Source organism: Salmo salar, chromosome ssa20 (assembly GCF_905237065.1).
Source record: "Salmo salar chromosome ssa20, Ssal_v3.1, whole genome shotgun sequence".
NCBI lineage: Eukaryota > Metazoa > Chordata > Actinopteri > Salmoniformes > Salmonidae > Salmo > Salmo salar.
In genome coordinates this window covers 51122922-51144214 of record NC_059461.1, presented here as the reverse complement: position 1 = coordinate 51144214, position 21293 = coordinate 51122922, and the positions used below count along the sequence as shown (strand labels likewise).

The following is a 21293-nucleotide window of genomic DNA, read 5'->3' as shown; positions in this document are numbered from 1 at the left end:
TAACGGCAGTAGCCTGTATTAAACACATGAGCATTATCCATGTGTACTCCATCATATACATACAGTTTCTTGTAGACTATGCCATTGTTTGTGGTGTGTGGAGGATCCATTGCTCTCTTCTTTCAGCACACGTCCTGAGTCATTCAGTGAATCTGTCTGAGGCAGGGTAGGGAGGTGTGTGTGAAGTAGAGAAAAGGCTGAGTATGTAGAGGGGGAGGAGAGCTACAGCAGGGTGATATAGACAGGCCGCAATGGGAAAGAATGCCATGTGTCTGTGGAGGACAGACAGAGAGCGAGGGAGAGGAGGAGAGAGGGAGAGTAAGGGGAGGAGGGAGCAGAAGGAGGGAGGGAATAGGTTCTGAGTGGAGAGTGGAAGCATCGTGGCTGGCCAGGGCGGACTGCTGAATGAAAGGGCCTGTTGCTCTCCGCCACCGTTCGTTTTTGTCCCGCGAAAGAGCACATGTCCAGAGCAAACATAGGAAGGCTCTCCAACAGTCAGGCACCAGGGGGAAGGGACAGAATCACCACTACACACAGACCTTTTGGAATTTTGGGTCTCTCCATTACTTAGCCCTACAGGTGGCAGGGTAAACTACTATTGCAATGACCAGGGTAAGTGTAAAGGGAGTTGAGCTGCTGTCCCGTTGGCTGCTGGTCCTACTGGTCCTACACGCACCCCGACATGGGAACACCCATCCCCAGTGCCTGGATTACAAGCCCCCCTTCCAGCCACGGGAGCCTCTGGTCTTCTGTAAGGAGTACGCCAAGTTTGGTTGCTGTGACCTGGAGAAAGATGACAAGATCTCCCAAAACTTCTACAAGATCATGGACTATTTTGACTACTCGGGTTACATGACCTGTGCGAAATACATACGCACCATCCTCTGTCAGGTAAATTGAAGTCTGTCAGTAGTCAGATGTTAGCTAATGCCTCCTTATCTAAAACTTTCCACAAAAAGAGAAAACATTTTTTTTCTAAGAGTGCATTTGTAGAATGGATTATCTTCACGCATGTTTTTAAAACATTTTCACTTGTAATAAAATTCTATTTCATCACAGGATATAAAACATTTTATACAGATTAATCTATCATATTTCATGAAACTATATTTCATTCAAATTTTTACACATTGACACCCCCTTCATTACTGAAATGTATGTGAACATCATGATAATTACATACCCCAGGCCTTTCCAAATGTGCACGCTGTCGATTGGAACAAATTACAGTTGGAGGGATTATGTAAGGCCTTGACTTGTCTGTTCAACCATGAGATACGACAGTACTGTTACCAATGATGGATTTTGGGGCCTGAACCACAGTACCACAACATCACTACTGGATTGAATATATTTGTTCTCCTCTCCAATGAAGAGAATTGCAGACCATGTGAACGTGTCCTCAGCTTTGTTTGCTTTTGGATCCAGTTGAGATTAGCTATTGTGCTCAGCTCTCAGCTCTCCGATCAGCCATGCTAAGGTATAGGCAGTGTGGTCAGTGGCTGGAGACCCAATGCCCAAGGCCACTTATCCAGGGTAAACTCTGCTCAATCATGCCCTTTGTCCAGACAGTTATCATAGATACAGGGGGCTGCTTGTGATCTGTCAAGAGGCCCACTGACCACCAGCCAAACATCGATTTCCTCTCTGGTCACTGAACAGGATATACAGTATCATATTTCCACTGGGATAGGGAGGGCAGGAGGGAGAGGGAGGTGAGGAGTTGAATCCAGCTGAAGTAGTTGAAGGAACTGTACCGTTTACTTGTGGTAGGATTAAGGCTGACTATTGGGTTACAAAACAATTAGTAACATTGACGTCAACCATTTAACTAAATACAGCCTATCCTATACCTCCTTCCCAACGTTGGAAGCTGAGAAGTCTCACATTTACAGTGATCGTGGCAATGTGGAATGTTGAAGGGTTGTCCTATACGATGTGGCACATGTGCACTCTCTCATTACTGCCCACCCCTTTTGGAAGGAGGGCCGTTTTAGAGGTTTCTTTGAGTGTATTTATGTTGACTTTGGTGACTCATGGAGGAAAGGAAACCAACACACACAGCTTTAACCCTACCAGCTCACCCTGCACCGCGTAAATAACAATTTTACTACTGTCCTTCTTTAATCTCACAGTGTTTGTGTGTGTGCATGTGGTAGTGCTAGTCTAGGGTTGTTTCCACGATAAAATGTACAATTTGTAACATACAGTGGCTTGCGAAAGTATTCACCCCCTTGGCATTTTTCCTATTTTGTTGCCTTACAACCTGGAATTAAAATTCATTTTTTGGGGGGGGTTGTGCCATTTGATTTACACAACACTTTGAAAATGCAAAATATTTTTCATTGTGAAACAAACAAGAAATAAGAAAAAAAAGACAACTTAAGCGTGCATAACTATTCACCCACCCAAAGTCAATACTTTGTAGAGCCACCTTTTGCAGCAATTATAGCTGCAAGTATCTTGGGGTATGTCTCTATAAGCTTGACACATTTAGCCACTGGGATTTTTGCACATTCTTCAAGGCACAACTGCTCCAGCTCCTTCAAGTTGGATGGGTTCCGCTGGTGTACAGCAATATTTAAGTCACACCACAGATTCTCAATTGGATTGAGTACTGGGCTTTGACTAGGCCATTCCAAGACATTTAAATGTTTCCCCTTAAACCACTCGAGTGTTGCTTTAGCAGTATGCTTAGGGTCATGTCCTGCTGGAAGGTGAACTTCCGTCCAAGTCTCAAATCTCTGGAAGACTGAAACAGGTTTTGCTCAAGAATTTCCCTGTATTTAGCACCATCCATCATTCCTTCAATTCTGACCAGTTTCCCAGTCCCTGCCGACGAAAGACATACCCACAGCATGATGCTTCCACCACCATGCTTCACTGTGGGGATGCTGTTCTTGGGGTGATGAGAGGTGTTGGGTTTGCACCAGACATAGCATTTCCTTGATGGCCAAAAAGCTCAATTTTAGTCTCATCTGATCCGAGTGCCTTCTTCCATATTTTTGGGAAGTCTCCCACTTACCTTTTGGCGAACACCAAATGTGTTTGCTTATTTTTTTTCTTTAAGCAATGGCTTTTTTCTGGCCACTCTTCAGTAAAGCCCAGCTCTGTGGAGTGTATGGCTTAAAGTGGTCCTATGGACAGATACTCCAATCTCCACTGTGGAGCTTTGCAGCTCCTACAGGTTTATCTCTGGTCTCTTTGATTAATGCCCTCCTTGCCTGGTCCCTGAGTTTTGGTGGGCGGCCCTCTCTTGGCAGGTTTGTTGTGGTGCCATATTCTTTCAATTTTTAAAATAATGGATTTAATGATGCTCCGTGGGATGTTCAAAGTTTCATATATATTTTTATAACCCAACCCTGATCTATACTTCTCCACAACTTTGTCGCTGACCTGTTTGGAGAGCTCCTTGGTCTTCGTGGTGCCGCTTGCTTAGTGCCGCTTGCTTAGTGCTGTTGCAGACTCTGGGGCCTTTCAGAACAGGTGTATATATACTGAGATCATGTGACAGATCATGTGACACTTAGATTGCACACAGGTGGAATTTATGTGACTAATTATGTGACTTCTAAAGGTAATTGGTTGCATCAGATCTTATTTAGCGACTTCATAGCAAAGGAGGTGAATATATATGCACGCACCACTTTTCCATTTTTTTTAATATAATTTTTTTAAACAAGTTATTTTCTTTCATTTCACTTCACCAATTTGGACAATTTTTTTGTATGTCCATTACATGAAATCCAAATAAAAATCTATTTAAATTACAGGTTGTAATGCAACAAAAAAAGAAAAACGCCAAGGGGGATGCATACTTTTGCAAGGTACTGTCAAATCTGGTTGCCATCTCTGTAAACAAAAGGCATGTGAAGTTAAGTTTGACGGATTGCTGTTGTCAGAGCTCCCCATCCCATCCAACACAGTATTTACAAAGAATTTAAACAGAACGTTATAGTTGTCTAAGTGACTGCATAATCAGGGCTGCCTGCAGTAGAGGCCAGAGGAGTCAACACCCATGTGACAAAAAACAATGACCAGGGCCCAGTTTTTCAAAAGTGATCTGGTTTAGGATTAAATGCATAGAAATAGAATTAATAGAACGGTCAAATTATTGACTGTAAAGGGGAAACCCGTTCTATTCAATCTATTTCTATGCATTTAATCCTATCGGATAGGGAAAATCCAGATAGATAACTTTTGAAAAACTTGGCCCTTTGCTCACCTCTCCCATGCAAGAATTTCTAATATTTTACAGTTACAGTTCATATGAGGAAATCAGTCAATTGAAATAAATTCATTAGGCCCTAATCTATGCATTTCACATGACTTGAACTACAGACATGCATCTGTTGGTCACAGATACAGTACCTTAAAAAAATGGGCCTCACAATGTGCCATGACGTGACATATCTTACATTTTGTTTGAAATTAAGGCATTTCATACATGCTTTGGTTTATGTTCCTTTTAGGAGCTATATGCCCACATATGTCAGTTCTTACCTACTAGTTTTATACTGTACCCCCAACTCAGACAAGTGGCTGTGCGTAACACATACCACCTCCAGATTGTCCCCTTTTTGTTTTTACGTCATTGCCTGGGCATCATGTGATTTGCATAATCCAACCTGCAATTTATGGTCAGCAACAGATTTAAACCCTGAGTTGGCCAAGTGTTGTTGATGTTAAACGCTTTGATGTAGAGTTTTTGAGCATTGTTTGATGGCACCTTTGAGAGAGCATATCCCAGATTTAAATGGAAAGAAATTAAATATTACTCAGGAGAACTCCAGAACACATTATGCCCCCTTTGCTTAAGACTTGGAATCATTATATTATTAATCAGAGTTTTTGTAACAGAATTGTTTCTTTCAGTACCAGCTGTTACAGTGGTTTAAATGTTTTGCATCATTGTCCCAACGGTTTACCAGTGTCAAAATGGGTGTAATTGTGTGGCTTTGACTTAATAAGGGATTGGATGTTCCAAGATGCATTTAAACAGGCCATATTTATAGCCAGAATAGTCATTACCAGCTGGTCTGGTGAGTACTGGGAGGAGTAGAGGACATGCTGAATTTCAAATGTTTACAAGCCTAGAGAGAGTTCATCATGAAGATAGCTGCACAGCATCATGAACAGACATGACATAGTATTAACCTGTAGACTATGCTTTTGAAGTTTCAATATGAGATTACACAAAGTGGCTATAGCCTACAGTTTAAGTAGTAGCTCATTATGAAAGTTAGCAGCCGACAAGGTAGATCTACTGAGTTTTGCTCATAAGCGTGTGTAGTCCGAGCCCCAATAGCTCTGCCACTTTTCAAACAAGCTTTCCTCATCCTTGCAGGAGTGCTCTCCCTACTCTGCCCACCTGTACGATGCTGAGGATGCCAACACGCCCATGAGGGAGCTGCCAGGCCTGTGCGGAGACTACTGCTCTCAGTTCTGGCACCAGTGCCGCTACACCATTAGTCTGCTCACCGACAACAACGCCACGCTGGGCATAGAGGAGGACCGCAATAAGTTCTGTAACTTCCTGGAGCTCAAAGACAGGGAGTACTGTTACCCCAACGTGCTCTCCGACGACAAGCTCAACGCCAACCTGGGAGATGTTCGGGCGGACCCCGAGGGCTGTCTCCAGCTGTGCCTGCAGGAGGTGGCCAACGGCCTGAGGAACCCGGTGGCCATGGTCCACGCCGCCGACGGGACCCACCGCTTCTTTGTGGCCGAGCAGCTGGGCTACGTGTGGACATACCTGTCCAACGGCTCCCGTATTGACCGGCCCTTCCTCAACCTGACCAAGGCAGTGCTCACCTCTCCCTGGGCAGGGGATGAGAGGGGCTTCCTCTGCATGGCCCTCCACCCTCGCTTCACGCTGGTGCGGAAAGCCTACGTCTACTACTCTGTGTCTGTGAAGAAGGAGGAGAGGATCCGCATTAGTGAGTTCACACTGTCCGCTGATGATATGAACCAACTAGACCACTCCTCAGAGAGGTAAGAGAAGTATCACCAAATGACATGGACTGAATCAGAACCTGTGATGTCATCGGCTCCATTCACATGCATGTATTTGACATATTGAAACAATACAAATCAGCAGAAATAAAGATCTGAAACTACAATCATCCTATCAGATTTAGAATTTAGTCATGTGTGGTTTTCTTTATAGAACTATTTTGGAAGTGGTGGAACCTGCTTCGAACCACAACGGGGGCCAGCTTCTCTTCGGGCACGATGGCTACCTCTATATCTTCATTGGTGATGGGGGAAGAGCAGGGGACCCCTTTGGCAAGTTTGGGAACTCCCAGAATAAGTGAGTCACCATGCTCTTTACATTTCAAAACTAATTCAGGGGAAACAAATTAAAGGGTGACATTTAGTAATTTAGTGTATATCTAGCCTTCACCCCATGTTGATGTTTTTTGAAGGTCAGAATGATATGTTTGCTTCAGAGACCTACATTTTTAAAGTTGAAGATCTAGTTCAACAAAGGACACCTAAACAGTGGTGTTGGAGTATTATTGCAATGTGTATGCTGGGATTCGGGAAGCAATTTCAAGGAGTGTATTTAATAACTAAATGAACATAGAACAAACCAAGAAACACAGGTAGCGTACAAAAATGAACACTGGAACAGAAACAATAGCACCTAGGGAAAGAACCAAAGGGAGTGACAGATATTGGGAAGGTAATTAGGAAGGTGATGGAGTCCGGGTGAGTCTGATGAGGCGCTGGTGCGCTTAACAATGGTGACAGGTGTGCGTAATAATCAGCAGACTGGCGACCTCGAGCACCGGAGAGGGAGTAGAAGTGACAATTATAGTTAGTAGTGGAGTGAAATGCTTAATGTGATACATCTGGCTCTTCATAGTATACTTATTTACAGTCATTTAACATAAAAAAATCTTGAAAAATAGGAGTTCAAAAAGTTTAACCTATAGTGTGACATCTTTGTTGATGTAAATATAAGCTACAGTAAAGGGACCACAGGGCACAATTAGTATTTTAGTGTGTTTGTAAACTGTATTACTCAATTGCCAAATTATGTGACGTTCTCATATGATAACATAGTGGTACATGATTCTATTTTTAAAGAATGGAAAATCCTGTTGCCCTGGTAAATGTCTAGTAATTATCATATTCATGGTTGACTTATACACGTCGTTTAGATGAAATTTGTGTCTGAGTTGTTGTCAACTTGTCATAAACAAGTTTAATATTCCAGAAGATGAATTGACTCCGGAGGGTAGAAGAATCTTTTACTAAAAACTTTGACTAGAAATTGACAAGCTCTAGACATTGAGAGAGTGACAAATGTATGGATGGAAGCGCAATTAACTTTATACAGGACCTTCAGCAATGCCACTCTATTCATGAAAGTGCGATTTTATGACCTTGTCAATGGCACCAACGCTTTGGTAACATTGGGAGAGAATCGCCATCTATGACCTCAACCCCTGAGCATTTGACATGACAAACACTCAGCTCAAGGCTACGTGTACATTCATGCAGACAGACAGTACAGTTGTTCACAATATTAGCCTTGGCACTGTATGTTTAGCTTTCTCCTGGCAGGGGCCAGGGCAGGGGTTGGCAGTGCCCAGAATCTACATAGTGTCACAGGGCCATTCAGAAAGGACTCAAAGGCAGCCCAAAACATTTTGCTGAAAGTGACCTGCCTCTATAGTTATAACACCATGACAGAATTGTACACACAGTGATATTATGAGAAACTCTAAACCCTTCTTTGAGGAAAACCATCACTGAGCTCTGTACAGTCTGTCTTAGAATGCATTTTATTTTGAACCATGGGCAAGGACAGGGCATAGCAGTACCAGTCAGGTTGTGAGTGCCACCCCCACAGCACTTTGGTCAATGGCCAGAGTCTGGACCTGCTGTGCCAGGCTAAATATTTATGGAGAATGTTGTCGGGCGATATCCGGCATTTTCTTACCATGTGATAATCACTACAGTCTTGCATAGTTGAGCTTGAAGGGACGTTTACCACTCCTTTTAAAGACCTGAATGGAGGTAGAATACCTGCTATTCTGTTCAGAATATTACAACGTAGATGTAAAAGGAGGCTGGTGGGAGAACCTATAGGAAGACGGGCTCATTGTAATGGCTGGAATGGAATAAATGGAATGGTATCAAACGAATCACAAAAAATATGGAAAACACATGATGGATTCTGTTCCATTCATTCTATTCCAGCCATAACAATGAGCCCATCCTCCTAACTTCAACAGTGGCATGAGTAAGAGCAGGTGCTCTAAATCAACTTTGTTATGTGTTATTCTCAGAAGAGGGTTATGTCTAGTTCATAGTTGGGTAGCTCTAGTGGATAGCAGAATTTATGCATGCCGAAATAAAGGGTTCTTTACATCACAAAATGTAATGATGTAAATGTAATCACAGCTTTATCTCGAGGGCGGTACTTACGGTAAAGGCATTGTATTGAGTTGCATTGGGTGGAAACATCCCATTCAGCTCATCCCAGGAGAAGAAAGATGAGCAGAGGGTTTCTTGACAGCCAATGAGTGAAAGGCCAGGGATATGAGGTTTAGGGACCTGCCAAGGCTAATATTTACACAAGACGTTGTGGGCCGCATAATAGTATGGTGAGTGAGTGAGTGAGTGAGTGAGTGAGTGAGTGAGTGAGTGAGTGAGTGAGTGAGTGAGTGAGTGAGTGAGTGAGTGAGTGAGTGAGTGAGTGAGTGAGTGAGTGAGAAAATCCCCTATGTATTTATTTGGACAGTGAAGCTAAAACAATTCATTTGGCTCTATACTTCAGCATTTTGGATTTGAGATCAAATGTTTTATATGAGGTGACAGTACAGAATGTCACCTTTTATTTGAGGGTATTTTCATACATATCTGTTTTATCATTTAGAAGTGAAAACACTTTGTGTATCTAATCCCCCATTTGAAGGTGTCATAAGTATTTGGACAAATTCACCTATAGTGTATTACATTTAGTCAAAAGTTTAGTATTTGGTCCCATATTTTAGCACACAATGACTGCATCAAGCTTGTGACCCTACAAACTTGTTGGATGCATTGTGCCTAGTAGAAATTAATGGTAAATAATGTATTACGTCATTGGAGTCAGTTTTATTGTAAATAAGAATAGAATATGTTTCTGAACGCTTCTACATTAATGTGGACGTTACCATGATTACAGATAATCATGAATGAATCGTGAATAATGATGAGTGAGAAAGTCACAGAGGCATAAATATCATTCCCCCTAAAAATGCTTTGGGGGCATGATCTTTGTGCATCTATAACTTTCATTAATCCTAAATGTCTTTGATGACTGTTGTGACACACCAGCCTGGCCTCGTAACATACTAAACGTAAATCCGGGACACTCAAATTAGTATGACACGTTACAGTTGGTATGACTGTAATGTTTAGCAACCCATACGTTGCAAGTTCGAATCTCATCACGGATAACTTTAGCATTTTGGCTAATTAGCAACTTTTCAACGACTTACTACTTTGCTGCTTTGCAACTACTTAGCACGTTAGCTAACCCTAACCTTAACCCATTAACCTAACTCCTAAACTTAACCCTAACCCCTAGCCTATATAACGTTAGCCACCTAGCCACCTAGCTAGAATTCGTATGTCGTACATTTAGCTAATTCCTAACATAATTGTACATTTTGCAAATTCATAACATATTGTACGTTTTGCAAAGTCATAACATATAATACCAATTGTAATTTGGAACATATCATACTAAAAGTAGTGTTCAGATTTACGTACAGAATAATACAAAACGCTCTGAGACAAGGTTGGATACACATACACAAATGAAAAACAATGACAGAAGCCCACACTAAAATTCTGACACATTTTCCTATGACTAGAACTCAGTTAAACCCATGTGTGCGTAGGTCCACTCTGTTGGGCAAGGTGCTGCGTCTCGATGTGGACAACAACGATGACGTGGAACCCTACAGCATCCCGTCGGACAATCCTTTCCTGGGGGAGAAGGGCTCGCTGCCTGAGATCTACGCCTATGGGGTGCGTAACATGTGGCGCTGCTCCATCGACCGGGGCGACCTCATCACCGGGCAGGGCCGTGGCCGACTGTTCTGCGGGGACGTGGGACAGAACAAGTTTGAAGAGGTGGACCTCATCGTCAAGGGTGGCAACTATGGCTGGAGAGCCAAGGAGGGCTTCTCTTGCTATGACAACAGGCTGTGTCGCAACTCCTCTCTTGGTGAGTAGGCTATTGCTCCAACAGAATTTGGTAGAGGTGGCAGGCTGATTCTATATGAAGAATCAATTCATTATTTGGTGAAGAGATTCAGATATGTATTAAATCCCTTAAGCAGTGTAAAAATATTTTCTCCTCAGATGACATCCTGCCTATTTTTGCTTACCCCCACAAACTGGGGAAGTCGGTCACTGGAGGCTACATATACCGCGGCTGCCAGATGCCTAATCTCAATGGCCTCTACATATTCGGGGATTTCATGAGTGGGTGTGTGTTTATACAACATAACCAACATTTATCCAATGTTACACTGATTAAAATGCAAAAAATGTTTCATAGATTGTCATGCCTCGAAAAAGAGTTGATACACAAATGTTCTTAAAATTGAAAGATCATTGACAAATGTTTCAAATGCCCTAAAACTCACTTGACACATGCACAATCTGAGAGACTCCTTGTCTGCCTAGGCGCCTGATGTCACTGAAGGAGAACCAAAGCACTGGGAAGTGGGAGTACAAGGAGATCTGTATGGGAAAAGACCAGACGTGCCGATTCCCCAAACTTATCAACAGCTATTACAAATACATCATTTCCTTTGCTGAAGATGAGGCAGGTAACCTTGACAACTAGCTTTGCATGTTTTTCTGTCTTTTTTGTGTTTTGTTCGTACTGATCCATACATGAAAAGGCCATTAGGGGATGCACACTGCTTGTGAATTCAGTCACCCAAGACAACCATGGAAAATTGTCTGCTTCTCTGAGCTATTTCGTGATGAGCCTCTGCTGCTTTTGAACATAAAGAAATAACACACGCAGTTCAAACCCAGTGGTGTACCACTTAGTGCATGCTCTTTAGCTTCAGATAAGTCTCAACAAGCAACTTTTTCAGAATACTTGACTTCAAAGCTGATTTGAGTAGAGTGGGAAGGGGTTCAAAAGAAACGGGCTATCTTGATTTCGCTTTGAAGGTGTTGCAGATCTTTGTGCTGGGTCTTAGATCCTTTTTTCCTCTTGTTTCTAGGGGAGCTGTACTTCCTGGCAACGGGAGCTCCCAGTGCGTCTGCCAGAGCGGGGGTGATCTATAAGATAGTGGATCCATCCAGGTATTAAACAAGGGTCTCAGTGTCCCAACAGCCAGGGGGCTCTGGGAATTCATCCCTATCTCGGATTAATGGCAGATTCCCAAAACAGACATACCTTTGCCAGATATGCTAATGTTTTTTGTCCATCCAATTATTGATGTGGTCTTCAATCCCCCTGTGTTTGTTTAGTACATCTCTTACTTTAACTATGTAATCAGCTAACGTAATCGCTCTGTGTCACGCTAAGGGAATATCTGCTAAATCTTCTACCCTAACGGCAATTTACTGAATATAATGTGCTTATCAATGATATAACTGTTCTTCATGTGGTTATGATAATGTATGATTCAAGTTAATCTATACTGTATTAGTAGGAGATAGAGTTGTCATGGGCAGCATGAAAATAAATGGATTGTTTGATGGATTTCTCTCACCATCTAGGAGAGCACCTCCAGGCAAGTGCAGCTTCAAGCCAACTCTTGTCAAGATTAAAGGCAAGCTGATTCACTTCCACCCGAAGGAGGGTAAGTGACACCACAAACAAACACGCGTTCCTTTGCAGGCTATCATGAGTCACAGCGCAACACATCTCAGTCAGTTGGAGTGCTCTAAAGGGCTGTTTCTTTCGCTTGACTTCCTCTCTACAGAGTTTGTCATTGACAAGAAGCCAACGACCACCGCTGCGCCCACTACTACGGCTAGAACAACAGCTACCACCACGCTCCGTACTCCTCCGACCACCATGCGCTCCACGACGACGAGACCTACCTACACACCTCCAACTGCAACCCTGAAGGCTACTGCTAAACCTGCAACGATAAGGGCTACAGTTGAACCTCTAACAACCCGGGCTACTGTCAAACCTGTAACAACACCTTCCAACCCCACCTCAATGCAGCAGAGGACTACTGGTACCGCTACACCTGCAATGACCATCTCATGGAGGCAGGTAATGACGGTCAGGCCAGGTCATGCCACCACTCCTTCCCGGCAGAGACCATCGTTGTCCTACACCAGGCCCACTGTTACCCCGAAGCCCCGATCACTGTTGACAACTGGAGCCAGAAGGCCCTCTCCACCAACAGCACGACCCTTGACCCGACCACAACCACACGCCACAGTCAGACCCTTTCCACTAGGAGTTACGACCAATCGTCCCCAGACCACACCAAGGCCCACGTACTGGACAGCTGCAACAAAGCCCACCACCCAGAGGCCTAACTTCACTCTCTCAAAGGCCCAGGACAAGTTCCTGAAAGGCCAGAGTGACAAGGTAGAACATTCCACAGGAAACCGGGTCAACAAGAAGAACCGGGGTTCCAAACCTGGGAAGCAGCGGCGCCGGAAGCATCGGGTTGGGTCAGTGCGGCTGATCAGTGCAGAGCAGCTGTCGGACCGTGGGCGGGTGGAGATTTTCATACGGGGGGAGTGGGGCACAGTGTGTGATGACTTGTTTAGTAGTAAAGCGGCTACGGTGGTCTGCCAGCAACTAGGCTTCCCTGTAGCCCTGCGTGTGGCTAAGCGGGCAGAGCTGGGGGGTGGCAGTGGCAGTATCCTGCTAGATGATGTGGAGTGTGAGGGCACAGAGAGAACGTTACTGGACTGCAAACGGGCAAAGGTGGGCAAGCACAATTGTGCACACGATGAGGATGTGGGGGTGGTGTGTGGCTACCACCATGACGAGGATAAATAATGAGCCAAAGCATATCCTCAAAGGATCATTACTACTCTCCTGTGCTTGAACAGAAACGTCCTCTATGTACTGTACTTCAACTGTGGTCAGACACATCTCATCCCTCTACTCCCCCACACATACTCATGTAAACACACACATGAATTCATGATGATTAACAACAATTGTTGATTGTAGACTAGACTTTCTGATAGTTCACTTCAGAGGCAGCAACCCTTTCCTTCCCTTCACTTGCCTCCCTGCCAGAAAAATGTATATCACTTTACAATATTGCCCTCTGCTGGGAAAAAAAGGCATACATTTTGTTGAAAACCTTGTTATTTTTTACATTGTATGAATTGATAATCACATCTATATATAAATATGTTTTCTTTTTCTTTTTAATACAAAAAAAGTGATATCAGTCAAAATAATAATAATGAGAAAAATGCTGGACATTGTGTGCTTTATTATTGTATAATTTGACAGATTATATTTGTAAACTGTTTTCAAGGTACAGGGTGCCTTTGAGATGAATAAACTGAGATTTCAATTTCATTCTTGCTCCTCATTTCTACTCAAGCAAGCATACTGCATCACCCATGGAGAACCAGATAAAACTACACTGTTATCCAGAGGACTAATGCTGCGTTCACGTGCTAGTCAGAACTAGGAACCTCAAAAATGTCCGACTTGCCAATAGGTTGTAGTTATACACGAGTCGAGCTGCGTTCAACCATTTAGCAAGTTGGGGATTTCCGAGTTTCCTAGTTCCGACTAGCCTGTGAACGCGGCATAATGCTGGACCCTAAGGGAGAGGGGGGTTTCATGTGCTCATGGGAAATTGGGAAGTCGTAAATACAACATGAATGTGTTCAAGTGTCTTTGAAGTCTGAACAATTATTCAACCAATGAGATGCTAGCTAGCTTGATAATCTAGCTAACATTGCTAATAGTAAAGTTAGCTAGCTTGCTTAACATTGACACGTGGTCAAACTAGCTATACTACCGTTCAAAAGTTTGGGGTCACTTAGAAATATCCTTGTTTTTGAAAGAAAAGCCATTTTTTTGTCCTTTAAAATAACATCAAATTGATCAGAAATACAGTGTAGACATTGTTAATGTTGTAAATGACTATTGTAGCTGGAAACGGCACATTTTTTATGGAATATCTACATAGGCGTACAGAGGCCCATTATCAGCAACCATCACTCCTGTGTTCCAATGGCACGTTGTGTTAGCTAATCCAAGTTTATCATTTTAAAGGCTAATTGATCATTAGAAAACCCTTTCGCAATTATGTTAGCACAGCTGACAACAAAGAACTTTCTTCTGAAACTAGTCAGAAATGAAGTCTATTCCATGTGAGAAATTGCCAAGAAACTGAAGATCTCGTACAACGCTGTGTACTACTCCCTTCGAAGAACTGCGCAAACTGTCTCTAACCCGAATAGAAAGAGGAGTGGGAGGCCCCGGTGCACAACTGAGCAAGAGGACAAGTACATTAGAGTGTATAGTTTGAGAAACAAATGCTTCACAAGTTCTCAACTGGCAGCTTCATTAAATAGTACCCGCAAAACACCAGTCTCAACGTCAACAGTGAAGAGGCGACTCCGGGATGCTGGCCTTCTAGGCAGAGTTCCACTGTCCAGTGTCTGTGTTCTTTTTCCCATATTAATCTTTTATTTTTATTGGCCAGTCTGAGATATGGCTTTTTCTTTGCAACTCTGCCTAGAAGGCCAGCATCCCGAAGTCGCCTCTTCACTGTTGATGTTGAGACTGATGTTTATTTATTTTTGTCTATCTGCACTTGACATTAATATTTATAATGCTTAGCAGCACAGAAAAAAAATCTAATTCAAGCACTTATTAAGAGAACATCCATGGTCATCCCTACTGCCTCTGATCTTGCAGACTCACTAAACACACATGCTTCATTTGTAAATTATGTCTGAGGGTTGAGGTGTGCTTCTGGCTATCCTTAAATAAAAAATAACAAGAAAATGGTGCTGCCTGTTTTGCTTAAAATAAGGAATTAGAAATGATTTAAAGGGTTGAGGTGTGCTTCTGGCTATCCTTAAATAAAAAATAACAAGAAAATGGTGCTGCCTGTTTTGCTTAAAATAAGGAATTAGAAATGATTTAAACTTTTACTTTTGATACTTAGGGATGGATCGGAATTTACATAATGGGTAGCTGAATGAAAATGGTGGAGGGTCATGCTTTATCAATTTCAGTCAAGGGGTTTATTTTTTATTTTTTAAATCTAGTCCAGGGGAGGGTCATGTAATTTGTAATTGACTAAATGTCTATATTTCTCACTGTTTTAGAATGAGTTGCTTATATGGCTATATATTGATGTGTGCCCGATGCCGCCCCTCATCTCTGATTGTCTGCTTGGCGCGCAATATCAAGTGTCCCTATAGGCTATTTAGTGTGGTCTCAATCAAATTATCCATAGCCTATAAGCTACGAAGTCCATGCTTGGAGAAGCACAGAGTAAAGTTATATTTCTAAGATGGCTGCTGGGATGGTGTAAATAAAACTAGGCTGCATTACACGCTGCAATGGATATTCCAACCTGAGGCCGATTATATAAAGTGATCTATAACAGCGCATTTGGTCCGCAATGCTTTATGCTAGGAACAAGCTGTAAAATACCTGTAAAAGACATGACTCCGATGCATATGGGGATATCGTTGTTATACAGAGGCTGAGCTACAACCTTCTATACCCGAGGAGACAAGAAATGTACTTTGCTTGGGAAATAATCGAATTCTGTCACTATCAATTGATTAAGCTATTCACTTTCCGTACAATAGATGTTTAAAACCGGACAGCATTTAGGGAAACACTTGTGACCTTCTCTCGTTGGGTTAAGCCACAGAAGAAGAGTAGCCAGCAGTTAAAGCTTACATTTTTCTGCGTTGGTAGGCCTACTCTGTCTGGGGTGGAAAGGTAGGCCTAATATTTGAAAGTACAGTACCGTGCTCAGATTCCTAATGATGTTTCAGATTTTATTATTTGCAAACAGGTTAGTTGCAAACAAGACACATTGATATGTCATTGGAGACATATGATAAGATGAACACATGCCTATCTCTCTGTCCATTCTTAGCCTGCAAATTCAGTAACTTGTGTTATTAAAAAAAGATTCTGCTAATATGTAAAATTACGTAGAATTGCATGAAATGTTTATAAAAGGCTATTTTTTTCTTTTACTATATAGGAGATCTTTCCACCCCTACTCTTGTCCATAGTGGTCTGCAGATACACAACCATTTGGCCTGGAGTTTTGTGCACTATCAAAATTCCCATGTCATGCTTACAGGACAAAGAACAGTTTCTAAAACTGCATATCCAAGGCTCTGGTCTGCCCAAGAAGTTATGGTAAATGGTAGACATGTCCTCTCCTATCCACATGTTTTAATTATTATTTTGGGTATAGGGGAGGGTCACTTGTTTTTTTTCAAGCGTTCAGGGAGGGTTTAGGTAAATAAGGGAGGGCCATCCATTTTCGTTTCAGCGAGGTCCGATTTTCTCCATGTAACCCTTATTATGAATAACTCCCTTAAGTATTTTTTAGCAATTACATTTACTTTTGATACTTAAGTATATTTAAAACCAAATACTTTCAGATTTTTACTCAAGTAGTGTTTTACCGGGTGACTTTCACTTTTACTTCAGTCACAAGCTGCTCTTGTACTCAAGTATGACAATTGGGTACTTTTTCCACAACTGCTTGTAATTCCTATTTGGAGGGTCATTCAAGTAACATTTCCCACTGGGAACTATGAGTATGGAAGGAGATACCTCAACCTTTAGGCAGCTATCATTAGGATCGTAAGAAAATCCATACGTAAATGGTTAGGATCGTAAGAAAAGCCATACATGAAACGTAAACTTTAAATTAGATCTGTAAACATATGTTACGACCATGAATTAACATTTACACAATTCTTTTTTTACTTCTCCCTTTACTCGGTTACAGATATTTTTTATATGTACAAACACTCGTCAGTAATGTGGCATCTGCAAAGGACATTAACCGAACGTAGCTAGTCAAAGTTAGTTAGTAAATCAAGCAATTCTAGTCCAGACGTTAGAGTTGCTCTGCAGCTTCCAGTTTCATTTCCAAAATAAAAGTCTAGAGCTCGTTTTAGAACTGCATTCAATAGCGACGTTATACCAGTAGATGGCGTATAGTATAGTCTTGGGCCTTCTGCAAATTACTTGTGTGAGAAGAATGAAGACTTTATTTAATTTTTTTAACCTTTATTTAACTAGACAAGTCAGTTAATAACAAATTCTTATTTATAATGACGGATTACCAAAAGGCAAAAGGCCTCCTTTCGGGACGGGGGCTGGGATAAAAATATATAGGACAAAACACACATCACGACAAGAAAGACCCCACAACACTACATAAAGAGAGACCTAAGACAACAACACAGCATGGCAGCAAGACATGACAATACAGCATGGTAGCAACACATGACAACAACACGGTAGCAACACAACCTGGCAGCAGCACAAAACATTGTACAAACATTATTGGGAAGAGACAACAGCACAAAAGGCAAGAAGGTAGAGACAACAATACACCACGCAAAGCAGCCACAAGTGTCAGTAAGAGTGTCCATGATTGAGTCTTTCAATGAAGAGATGGAGATAAAACTGCCCAGTTTGAGTGTTTTTTGCAGCTCGTTCCAATCGCTAGCTGAAGCAAACTGAAAAGAGGTGCAACCCAGGAATGTGTGTGCTTTGGGGACTTTTAACAGAATGTGACTGGCAGAACGATGTTGCATGTGGAGGATGACGGCTGCAGCATGTATCTCAGATAGGGGGGAGTGAGGCCTAAGAGGGTTTTTATAAATAAGCATCAACCAGTGGGTCTTGCGACGGGTATACACAGATGACCAGTTTACAGAGGAGTATAGAGTGCAGTGATGTGTCCTATAAGGAGCATTGGTGGCAAACCTGATGGCCGAATGGTAAAGAACATCTAGACGCTCGAGAGCACACTTACCAGCCGAGCTATAAATTACGTCTCCATAATCTAGCATAGGCAGGATGGTCATCTGAATCAGGGTTCGTTTGGCAGCTGGGATAAAAGAGGCACGATTACGATAGAGGAAACCAAGTCTAGATTTAACCTTAGCCTGCAGCTTGGATATGTGCTGAGAGAAGGACAGTGGATCGTCTAGCCATACTCCCAAGTGCTTGTATGAGGTGACTTCCTCAAGCTCTAAACCTTCAGAGGGAGTAAACACACCGGTGGGGAGAGGGGCATTCTTCTTACCAAACCACATGACCTTTGTTTTGAAGGTGTTCAGAACAAGGTAAAGGGCAAAGAAAGCTTGTTGGACACTAATAAAGCTTTGTTGTAGAGTGTTTAACACAACATCCAGGGAGGGGTGAGCTGAGTATAAGACTGTATCATCTGCATCTAAATGGATGAGAGAGCTTTCTTCTGCCTGAGCTATGTTGTTGATGTAAATTGAAAAGAGAGTGGGTCCTAGGACCGAGTCTTGGGGTACTCCCTTGGTAACAGGCAGTGGTTGAGACAGCAGATGTTCTGACTTTATACACTGCACTTTTTGAGAGAGGTAGTTAGCAAATCAGGCCGAAGACCCCTCAGAGACACCAATACTCCTTAGCAGGCCCACAAGAATGCAATGGTCTACCGTATAAAAGCTTTTTGCCAAGTCAATAAAAATAGCAGCACAACATTGCTTAGAATCAAGGGCAATGGTGACATCATTTAGGACCTTTAAGGTTTCAGTGACACATCCATAACCTGAGCGGAAACTAGATTGCATACCGGAGAGAATACTACAGACATCAAGAAAGCCAGTCAGTTGAGAATTGACACGTTTTTCCAACACTTTTGGTAAACAGGGCAAAATATAAAATGAGCTTCTAACATTTAGGATCAGCTTGATCTCCTCCTTTAAATATAGGATGAACCGTGGCTGCCTTCCAAGCAATGGGAACCTCCCCAGATAAGAGAGACAGGTTAAAAAGGTCAGAGATAAGCTCGGTAATGATAGGGGCTGCAACCTTAAAGAAGAAAGGATCTAAACCATCTGACCCAGATGTTTTTTGGGGGTCAAGTTTAAGCTCCTTCAGCACCTCAGACTCAGTGACCGTCTGCAGGGAGAAACTTTGTAGTGGGGCAGGGGGAAAAGAGAGGAGCATTGGGGCAAGTTGCATTAGAAGGGCTGGGAGATTAGGAAATGTTGGATGGGCAAGGAGGCATGGTTGACTCAAATAGGAATCCTGACTTAATTAAGTGGTGATTAAAGAGCTCAGCCATGCGCTCCTTGTCAGTAACAACCACATCATCAACATTAAGGGACATATGGCAGCTGTGAGGAGGAGGGTTTATTCTCCAGGTCATACAGCGTTTTCCAGAACTTCTTGGGGTTAGACCCAGAGAGTGTGAGCTGCTCCTTAAAGTAACTCACTTTTGCCTCCGGATAGCCTGAGTGCACTTATTTCTAATTTGCCTGAACGAGAGCCAGTCAGGCTGAGTATGCGCGTGCCGAGCCTTTCGCCAAATGGAATTCTTGATGTGGAGTAACTCTGCCAGATAGCCTATTCTTATTGCAAGATATGTTTTCCCTATCAGCCACTGCACGTCCTTCATCAACTATTTTGTTTAAAATGTATTTAGAAGCTAGATTTAGAGGCCTTTGAGCTAGGGTCTCTTTTTAAGGGGATCCTATAGTAAAAACAGTGTGAGAGTTCAGTGACCAGACGGCGGAAGATGACACGACAGCACCCTCCTCAGGGGATAGGTACTTATTGTAAAGCCAATTCGTACACAGCTGGGCCCACTAATTGCTTTGTGTTTTCCTCTATATAGGTGTGCCAGGAGAAGAGCTGGGGGAAAAGATTGGGAGTAGAGATGGGGATGTTGTTTATTTATTTATTATTATTATTATTATTATTATTATTATTAATAATAATAATAATAAAAATAAAATAATAAAAAATAAAATTGCCTACCTCAGAGAAAGCTTCTGTAACTGGGCACCCTGTCTCTCTGTTAACCTAGGCAGGCTTTAGGTAGAGAGAAGCGTTCCTCCTGTAACTTATGTGTAGACGATAGTCTAAGACAGGAGTAGCCATTTGTTGTTATGCGTTCCCTTTTTGGCCACTGGCCTTTTGGTCAACGGCTTAGTTTATTTTTATTTGTTTCGTTACACTGGTGTTTTCAGCGTTGGATGTTCCCTGTACTGGAGTTATTTTGTCGGGTGAAAAAAGACCCGTGTAGTAAACGATACAAAAGAAAAGGAACCACAACCACTGCCTCTGGTCAATTCATTTTATGCCTCACGCCTGTGTTAGGGTGCTTCGGACAAGCAGATCCGTTCACAACAGTTAGAAAACACAAATAGAGTTCTAAAAGTATTCGGCAAGACACCAGTACCCAAAATGAAAGCCTAAATTGCAATTCCTACAAGTTGAAGGCCTATTTTTATTTATTTGGATAGGCCTAAATTAAACATTGAATTATTAAAATGGTAGGCTAAAGAACTTTGGAGAATTTAGATTTCCATAAACAAATGGTTAAGACTGTTCTATTCTCTTTGATTTAGTTCCTGTTGTAACTCAGACAAATGACAATGGATGACATACTAACTGAACAAGGAATTAAACGTACAAATATGTTGGAATGATACGTTGCAAGCATCATGCATGCTCTGCACTTTATTTGGCTAGTAGGCAAAAAGGCCTACATTAGGGTATACTTACTATGGTTGCATGCCTCTAGAAGGGCATTTTCTGAAGCTGAGGGGTGCTTTTCCAAAGGCGAATGGTGCTGTGGTGCTGCATGGAGATCACAAGCTCTTCAACTGGGCAGCAGTGTCGCGATGGAGGGAATAGCTTATACTGAGACTACCTACAACCACTGCAACAGAGTTATTGTAAAGTTTGGGAATAAATTTATGCCAGACTTAGCCTATGTTTAACCTCTCCCTTGTTCATTTCAAAGTTCATATGTTCATGACCCAATTCATATAAATCATGTACAATTATTTTGAATTCATATTAACCCCTCCCACAGAATATGCTTTGGCAGATTTTGAGTGACGAAATAAATCTGAAAGTATTCTATAAAAATATATTTTGAGTGGCAAAGACTCCAGTGGTCATACGTAATTCAAATACTCACCAAACATCTATTATTATTCTATGTTTTATTATTCCTGGTAGATACTACTGGTTATGATTGCAGACAGAGCCCAGAGAATGGGATGGTGCAATATTGAATGTCATATTTTGATAAGGCGCATGC

The 21293-nt window shown here is 42.2% G+C and overlaps 1 protein-coding gene across 1 annotated transcript; it reads left to right on the top strand.

Annotated features, from left to right (window-relative positions):
• Positions 1-364: 364 nt before the first annotated feature.
• On the top strand, positions 365-13543 carry LOC106580732 (HHIP-like protein 1). The gene is made up of 9 exons (XM_014162077.2): positions 365-891; positions 5348-5994; positions 6170-6313; positions 9906-10234; positions 10372-10498; positions 10699-10844; positions 11253-11334; positions 11755-11837; positions 11961-13543. The coding sequence occupies exons 1-9, from the start codon at positions 604-606 to the stop codon at positions 13004-13006; spliced, it is 2892 nt and encodes a 963-aa protein (XP_014017552.2). The 5' UTR covers positions 365-603; the 3' UTR covers positions 13007-13543.
• Positions 13544-21293: the final 7750 nt, after the last annotated feature.

What these genes read in the sequence shown, in the direction of transcription:
- LOC106580732 (XM_014162077.2), top strand. Translation starts at nt 604, where the DNA reads ATGACCAGGGTAAGTGTAAAGGGAGTTGAGCTGCTGTCCCGTTGGCTG. An exon ending in GTGTCGCAACTCCTCTCTTG is followed by an intron (nt 10,235 to 10,371) that starts GTGAGTAGGCTA and finishes TTTTCTCCTCAG; the next exon opens with ATGACATCCTGCCTATTTTT. An exon ending in CTTTGCTGAAGATGAGGCAG is followed by an intron (nt 10,845 to 11,252) that starts GTAACCTTGACA and finishes TCTTGTTTCTAG; the next exon opens with GGGAGCTGTACTTCCTGGCA.